The 8,888-nt window shown below is 40.6% G+C and overlaps 1 protein-coding gene across 3 annotated transcripts in view; it reads left to right on the top strand.

Annotated features, from left to right (window-relative positions):
- The window catches only part of TMPRSS2 (transmembrane serine protease 2), a 70,162-nt gene that overhangs the window by 58,282 nt on the left and 2,992 nt on the right, over window positions 1–8,888 (top strand). For all 3 annotated transcript variants that reach the window (XM_042459295.1, XM_042459297.1, XM_042459296.1), the window contains exons 9-13: window positions 672–846; window positions 1,727–1,902; window positions 3,325–3,420; window positions 4,650–4,792; window positions 7,148–7,300. In XM_042459295.1, coding sequence (XP_042315229.1) covers window positions 672–846; window positions 1,727–1,902; window positions 3,325–3,420; window positions 4,650–4,792; window positions 7,148–7,300 — 743 coding nt within the window. The remainder of the gene's footprint in view (window positions 1–671; window positions 847–1,726; window positions 1,903–3,324; window positions 3,421–4,649; window positions 4,793–7,147; window positions 7,301–8,888) is intronic.

The raw sequence follows: 8,888 nt of genomic DNA, 5'->3' as shown, positions 1-8,888 counted from the left end.
AGGCAGGCCTGGTGGAGCTAGCCTGCCTCTCCCTCCCTCAAGATGGAGGATGAAGGGAGGGCTTGTCTTCTTCCAGGCAGGCCTGGTGGAGCTAGCCTGCCTCTCTCTCCCTCAAGATGGAGGATGAAGGGAGGGCTTTTCTTCTTCCAGGCAGGCACTTAAGCACTCCCTAAGTGGTTTACAAAGTGTAAGCTAATTGCCTCCAACAATCTGGGTACTCATTTTAGCGATCTTGGAAGGATGCAAGCCTGAGTTGAGCTCTTTCACTGGTATTGAACTCGCAAACTTATGGTTTGTGAGTGAGTGGCTGCAGTACAGGCATTTAACCACTGCGCCACCCGGGCTTCTAATTAAAAGTGACCAGACAGAATCTAGGTAGCTACAGGAAATAGAGTTGTGATTTTATAATGGGGAACATATGCCACTTTTAGCTCCCAGACCAATGGAGAATATGTGGCCCTCCAGATGCTTTGGACTTCAGCTTGCATCAGCACCTACCATTATGGTAAGAGATATTAGCTGTGGTCCACAGGATCTAGCCCACCAAAGATTTCCTATCTAACCAAAAAAGAAAAAAGAAAAGAGGGGGGAATATATAAAAATTGTTGAAAAATATAGAGGGACATCCTGTGATTTTAATGTGAATCTTTTCCCTAATTCTGTTTTGCAAGACTGTGGCAAGTCCACTAAGCGTTTAAAATCTCGAAACAGAATTGTGGGAGGAACGTCTGCCTCCCTTGGAGATTGGCCCTGGCAAGTCAGCCTTCAGGTCTATGGTACCCATCTGTGTGGAGGGTCCATTATCACTCCTGAATGGATTGTAACAGCAGCTCACTGTGTAGATGGGTAAGTCCTCAACAATTTCTACCAGGCTAATTTTCTTAACATTTTCCTAATATTAGTAGAATCAGTAGAATTATAGTATTATTTCCTTAGCAGAATACTACAAAAATGAATCTCTTGGAATTTTGTGCAGTAATTCCAATTAATGAGTTCATGTTTGCAAGAGTGGTTGATTTGCATTGAGTTATTTTAGTCCTGTTGAAATAGTGTGGAAGATGTTCATTTGAAATGTCCAGATAGCAGGGCTGCCCTTAGCATAAAACAGAGGGAGATAACTATGTCAGATGGCAGATGTGGGGACAGGACCAGCTGCATTTGCTCCTGAGCATAGCTTTTCCAGCCCCTTGAACCTAGACCCTCTTTTGGTGGACCAACATTTTTTGTGTCATGCGGGCTGTCCTGCACCCCTGAACTAGACTGCTTCCCTAAAAGTAGCAAAAAACACTGTCATAAGTAAAATTCATTTGCCAGTTCAATTTGTTTCTGGGTTTCACATGGTGGAGGTGAGAGTATGTAGCATCTTTTATTTTGCTTCAGACAACAAAATGTTTTTGGGTTGGCCCTAATGGGACCAAATGTGCCTAGTGTTCCATCTAAACCACACTGCACTATGTGTAACTTTTCTACTTTGGGTCAGATATTTTCAGGTGTTTTTCTTGCCTTCCACTTCTCTTTGTAAAGTCTTAAGAAATGCAGTCACTCCACCACAAAGGATGAGCCTCTGTTACTAATTTTTTACTAATAATTAGAGTGCTAACCCAGATACGGTATGTCATTTTCCTGATAACAGCCTTTACATTAAGTGTTGAGACTGCAACAAAATGGTTTATGCTAAATAAAACAAAACAAAAAACAACATGCTACCTTTTATTCCTTTCTGTAGCACATATTCTGCTCCACACTATTGGAATGTTTTTGCTGGAATTTTGAGACAGCCAGAAATGATTTATTCAAAGGGACATAGAGTAGAGAAAGTAATTCCACACCCAAACTATGATTCATCTTCTAAAACAAATGACATTGCCCTTATGAAGTTACAGTCTCCTCTCATTTTTGACGGTATGTATTTATTTAACTATTTATAGTTGTGTACATTGGTTTACCATCTGCATGCTCAGTTATACAAAATTTATTTATTTATTTATTTATTTATTTATTTATTTATTTTATACCCTGCTCATTAGCCAAAAGGCTCTCAGAGCAGATTACAAATTGTTAATTAGACATTTCCCTGCCTTCAGGCTTGCATTCTAAAAAGAGAAGACGCAAAAGGAGAAGGGAATGGCATTGGGGAAGGGGAAAAGTCCAGCAGATCTTTTCTGTCTCAGAGGCCTGGACCAGGGCAGATGGACTGGAGGGAGGGCCCTTTTTCTTACTCTAGTTAGGCCCGGTGGAGCTGGCCTGCCTTTCTCTCCTTCTGGATGTGGATGAAGGGACATACATACTGTATTTAAAATAAAATGAAAATGGAGTATTCTATTCATTTTTCTGATTCTGACATTCATAACAAGCATGATGTGGGTAAGAGAAACTTGGGGCATGTCCACACTAATACTTCTTTAGCCACTATGGCTCCATCTGTCTCTTTGAGGCAGCTGGAGGCCAAGAAACAGGGGGTGGAAGTCCTGCTCCCGGAGGGGGGAAGCCCTGCCTCCTGAAGGGTGGAAACCCCTCCCCCAAAGGCCAGAAGTCCCACCCCAGAGGCCAGAAGTCCCCCCCTCTGGCACCAGGTAGATTTCAGCTGGGGCATGTGGCCCCAAAAAGGTTCGCCATCACTGGACTACAGTACTGTATTAGAACAGGATCTAACCTGGTTTGTTTGCCATATATTTTCTGTTTAGTAAACATTCTGAGTCTGCATGGAAGAAAGTCACATTCTGCACAAAATGCAGATAAAATAAAAAGTGGCAGTACTACATATAGCAGAGATGGAGAACATGACACTCTCTGGATGTTGGTGGATTGAAACTCTCATTTGCTTTAACCCTAATATAACCAATATAAGGGATGATCGGAGTTTCAGTCAACAATCTCTGGAAGATCACAATTCCCTGTCCCTGCTATACGAAAGAATTGTCTACATTCACTCCATTCACTACTTGCAGAGTAGTATCTGGTGTTTTCTCATTCTCTCTCTCTCCCTCCCTCCCCACTTCTCCTTTCATGCACTTTGTGTGACATGAAAGATAAGTGAAGAGAACAACAGCTTTTATCATAATTAATGTGACAACATCATTAGTCACATCTGTACTTCAGTCAAATGTGTATAGCTTGATGGATGAAAGTATTCTATCTCATTTGAAATCTTCTCTATCCATGTTTCTTAGTTCTACTCTGGGGAATAAATTACGTACAGCAGTTATGTCATTAGGGTCACACTGACCTTGAAAGTCTTTTATGTTTAGACAGTTATTCTGGGAACTTCCTATCAAGCTCTGTGTCTGTTGAGTTACTGATTAACAGTATGTTCTTGCTTCATAGAATTTATTCGACCGGTTTGTTTGCCCAATCCTGGAATGATGTTTCAGCCTGGCCAACAGTGTTGGATATCTGGATGGGGAGCATTGCGCCAAGGAGGTAAAATCTGGTGCTATCAAAATCTGGATTTTGTTTTAATTATTCATCTGATATTAAAAAAAAATAATTAAAATCTAATTAGCTTACTTGCTGTTCACCGCTATGATCTTTGGAATAGCGGTATATAAATAAAACAAAATTAAATTACATGTAATTTTTTTTAAAAAATGTTATGAATGGGATGGGATGGCCTGGCCATCCCTTTTGCCAAGCAAATTGCTTGGTTCATAATTCGTTTTTCTATGAACTGATTGTTAAAAGGTGGTTTCTTTTACACTTGTGACCACTCTGACCCATTCTCAGAACTTTAAGGAAATTGGCATATATTTGCCAAGGTGCCCTGACTGAAGGGAGTGGCTCATCAAAGCGTAAGTGCAGGAACAAAGTGTAAAGTGAAACGGAAGGAGAAATAGAGAATCAGCTGAAGGCTGGAAAGTTTTATAAGGTGGTGAAGAGCCACTCTTAAGATCAAGTGTGGAGCAGCCATTGCTGCTTTTAGAAATGTGTAAGTGCTCATATCCACCTACACCAATCTGATGCCTTCTAAATGTCTGTGATTACAGTCCCATAATTCATAACTATTTCCTGGGGGAGGGTGTAATCGAGACTCAAGTCTCAAAACATCTGGAGGACTCCATTATGCTTATCCCTCTTGTAAATGAACCCCAATATTATACATACTTCAAGTATCCAATGATCTCGGCTTTCAAAACAAACTAAACCCAGATATGTCATTATCTGGAACCTCTTTCTGTTCCTGAAACTAGAGTATGTAACCATGTCTTGTTTTTTAATTAGTTACATGCCCAGATTCTTTTTGAAAGGCAAAGCTGGAACCTTGTATTACCTTGAACTCCTTTTATTTGTTCTCAAATCCCTTGTAAATGTATCTACATTTTATGGATGAAAATATTAATACAGTGGAACCTCGCCATACGCGGGGGATCCGTTCCGGATCCCGCCGCGTATGGCGATTTCCGCCTATGCTCGAGCCCCATTGTAAACAATGGGGCTCGTGCACGGTGGCGCGGAGGTGCGCGGGGTGCAACGGGCGTGCACGCCCAGTCAACTGAATGGGACGCGCCGCCCCTTCCGCCCCGCGCGTGCCCAGCGGCTTGAGCGCGTACGCTCAAAGCCGCTTATAAAAAGTCCGCGTATGTGGAGGCCCCACTGTAGTTAGTATTTGTATGGCTCATAATGTGCTATTCTTCATTATTTTCCAACTTTAGGTAACACTTCGAAAGTACTGAATGCAGCAGTTGTACCACTGATAGATCCTGATATATGTAATGACAAATACATCTACAATGGACACATCTTGCCAACCATGATTTGTGCTGGCTATCTAAAAGGAAAAGTGGATTCTTGTCAGGTAATGTCTCACTGTTTGTGGATGTGAAATAGTTTGATTCTAGCTTTCACTGGTGACTGACCTCCATAGTGGATGGTGGGTTTGAGGGCAGGACAACCAACAGTAAGTGGAGATAGGAATAACAGGGAGAGCTAATATCAGTATGCAGACCTGCAGGCAAAAGCAGGCATGCTGCTTTTCCTTCTTTGTGTCTCTTCCCATTCCCCACTTCTTTGAATTGTGCCTGACATTGGCACAAGAGCTATCAGGACTTGAAGCAAAAGGAGTGCAGTGGAAGTGACATGGGATTCATTTCTGGAGAAAAGAGAAAATATAGGGGACTCTGGCAAGTAAGAGATGCTACTCCCACCTTTAATGAAATAATTGCCTCTTATATCTTAAATTCTTGATATTAGTAATGGATTATAGTTCATTGGAGTAAAGAGATCTGCCTAATTTAGACGTATATGTCATATTACATCTTAGTGAACTTCTTATCCAGATGCACATTGTCTTTTTTTTTTAACCAAACATTCTCTTTTGGAACTATCTAAAAACTATAAATAAATGATTTCAGAAAAGGTCTGCTAAAAGTTTAGGAGTGGTTGTAGCTCATTTGTCAACTACATTGGTGTTCCTCTATTTTGGCAGATTATTACCATTCCTAAAATGGCCTGTGCACTGTCCAAAGATCTGAAAGACATAGGGTGTGGTCTCAGATATGCATTCTAAAAAAACATAATCCCAAAGGAAAAGGGTATGAGGAGAAAAGTGGAAACAAAGAAATTCAGTTCCCCAAACTTTCTGGTTACATATGACAAAATTGAATGGCCACCTAGGGGACACTTTTGAGAGAGGAGAAACCAAATAACAATTGATCCCAACCAAGTCCGCATAGTAAAAGTGTACAGAACAAATGACATTTAAGAGGGGGGACTCTTTTCCTGCATGAACCCTTCCATGTTGGTTCACAGGATCCATGTGTAATCAGATCTTTTCCAGTCACAACAAACTGCTGGGAGATGGTAGGTTGCAAGTTCAAATGCTACAAAACTTATTATGTTCACACTCTCAGTCCATTCTGTTTACTAGGCAAGGTGCTTAATTCTGCACTAGGCAAAGGAAGATTTTTGAAAAGCAGCCTATTAGTGTGTTAATAGTTAATATTAATAGAACTTAATCCACCCTACACACTTAGGTCCTCTGGGAAAAAATTACTGCAGCCTATTAGAAAGAGTTTGGGAGCAGTTATCCAAAGGACCTTTTCATCTGCCACTCCCAAACTATGGCATGGCCTGTTGAAAGAGATCCGGATCATTACTAATTTTGACAGTTTTAAAAAGGCTGTCAAGATGGATCTCTTCCGACAGGCCTTTCCTGAATAACTCACCTGGTTACCCACTGATATGAACTATCATAAGAAGAAGACTAGGATGCCCATCTCTCTGTTGTTTGTTTATTTTTTAAATTAATCTTGATGTTATTTTATTATTGTTTCTGTGAATTATAGGCTGTTGGTTGGAGGGAGGGATAATGGGCTTTAATTTATATCACTGTATTTTACTGTATTTTACTTCATTGTTATATTTTATTATATTGTAAGCCGCCTCGATCCTGCTGGAGAGGCTGGGTAAAAATAAAATTTCCATTCTCATCTATTAATAGTTCCCAGTTCACTCATGCAGTTTGACTGCATGGAAATGTAGGATATACAGTACTTAATCTGCAGTCTCCACTGTGTCCATTCGTTTGGAAACTCCTTAAGACAATGGTCTGTCATCTTGTTTGGTGCATTGTAAAATGCTTTACATGTTGATGGTGCTATGTATGATCATCATGATGATGATACTGTACTATAATTGATGCCACCATTAGGAAAGTGTATAGTGAAAGGAGAACAAAAGGCTAGTTATTTAATATGTTATGGTTTTATTTCTACAGCTAAGGACAGGGAAAGTTGCTTGTGGGATTTATTTATTTATTTGCTTTGTGTGTCAAAATAACTTGGTTAGCTTTAATTATTTGGAGATGCCATTTGCTGCTCTGCTTCAGGCAGCAAAATGTCTTGGACTTGGCTGCTCACTGCATGTGCAAGCTGACATGAGAAGCACATACCCAATCTGTAGATCTGCCAGCTGTTACTGCCTATCAGTAATTAAACTTCTGTTTTTGCACTTTTGCTCTATGTTGATATTGTAACCTTTCATTGTACTATACCCCCTTTCTTTGAGAAATTCATTTTCAAGTCTTTATTATTTGGCATATTGGTTATATACATATCTAGATTGCTTGTGTAGTCTCCCAGCTTATTGGAAACTTCTTCGAAGTTAACTGTGATAAGATTGCCATAATTTTATGTCTTCTGTTTTGTTTTAGGGTGACAGTGGTGGTCCATTGGTAACTTACAGGAAAAGTTTGTGGTGGTTAGTTGGCGACACAAGTTGGGGAACAGGCTGTGCTACTCAGTATAGACCTGGAGTTTATGGTAATGTGACTGTGTTCACAGAGTGGATTTACAGAAATATGCAGGTAACCACCCCTTCCCATGTGCAATCTCTAATCAAATGCTTTAATAGTGTATTCTGTCTTCTGAACTTAGGTTTAATGGTCAATTATCTCAATATAAAGTTGTGATAACAGTTTAGTCAGGAGGCATGAGATGTGGGGAAAGACCTCTCCTGACTCGTTTTCTGTTTGCTAAACTGATGCTGCTCCAGAGGCAGCTGGTGTCTGTTGCTTTGAGGAAATGAATGCATGCTGAGTTTTATGGAAGCTACTCCATATTCTATGGAAGCTACTTAAGGTGCTGAAACTATTTTGGGATTAGGGTTTAGCACCTTGTGTAGATTCATTGCTCCAAATCAACTGGTTGTCATTGTATAGCTTCATTGCTCCAAACCAACTGGTTGTCCCTGTACTGGTCAAAAGAAGAACAAACCAGGGGTTGCAGACCCAGCTGCTGCAGTGAAGCAAAGTACTGGGTTAGTTGTGAGTTCACAATGGTGGTTCATATTAGAATTTAGAAAACATTAACTTTCGAACTGGAGCTACCAGGCTTGATTTCCCCAATCCCCATTTACCAGGCAGCAGCTGCCACCATCAATGCCCATTTCCCTTTTGCTTAGGAGCTTGCCAACTGACATTCCCACCCCTTCCCATGAGCAATCTCTGTTGTGGCAGGCAGAAGTAGGGTCCTTTCCACACTGGAAATCACCCAAATGAGGAGAGTGGTGGGAATGTCAGTCAGCAGCTCCCTGCATGATACAGGACCAGACCCCCATTGATGGCAGTGTCTGCTTCCCAATAGGTGGATATCAGGAAACTTTCATGGTCCCTACATGTTGCTCAGCTAGAGAATACACAGGGATTATGAATACCAGTTATGAATACATAAGTCTAGGTGAAACATTTGTAATTCCCTAAGACGATTTCAGCCCATAACTCTTTTCCTTTTATAGAAAATTCAAAGGTGTATTCAGTCCCATCCTTTGTCACCGCCTTCACCTTTTCACAAGTTGCTATATTCCAAGAATATATAACATAAAAGGGACATTCCATAACACATAAAGGGTATCCATGCCCTTTTTTCCCCCTTTGCCTTCAGGAGGCTGGGACATTATGAGTAAAGAACCTGTGATATTGGTTGGATTCACTGACAGTACCTGCTTCAGCCTCTTGATTCTTCATCAGTCTTGATGTTAATTCTTATATGATCATATAAATCAGGAATAGGTAACTTGCTGGAGCCAGGGGGCCTTATTGGATCCTCCTCCAAAAAAGAAAAACCCAATTGGACCTACACTGTTGCCAGATTTTCTGCTGGTGCTGTTGTTGCAGTGGACCCTTGTTATACACTGGGATTTGGTTCCAAGATCCCCCATGGATAACAAAATCCTTGGATGCTCAAGTCCCATTAAATATAATGACATGGAAAAAGGTGTCCCTTATAAAAAATGGAAAATCAAGGTTTGATATTTGAAATTTATACCTTTTTTAACATTTTCAATCCGTGTATAAAAATCCATGTATAAGAAGGGCCGACTGTACCTTCATGTTGCAGGAAGGTGCCAGAGTGTCATCCTTCACCACCATGTTCTGCAGAGTGGAAAACGTGTTA

This window comes from Sceloporus undulatus, chromosome 3 (assembly GCF_019175285.1).
Source record: "Sceloporus undulatus isolate JIND9_A2432 ecotype Alabama chromosome 3, SceUnd_v1.1, whole genome shotgun sequence".
NCBI lineage: Eukaryota > Metazoa > Chordata > Lepidosauria > Squamata > Phrynosomatidae > Sceloporus > Sceloporus undulatus.
The sequence above is the reverse complement of the archived record's forward strand: the minus strand, read 5'-3'. Positions and strand labels throughout refer to the sequence as shown.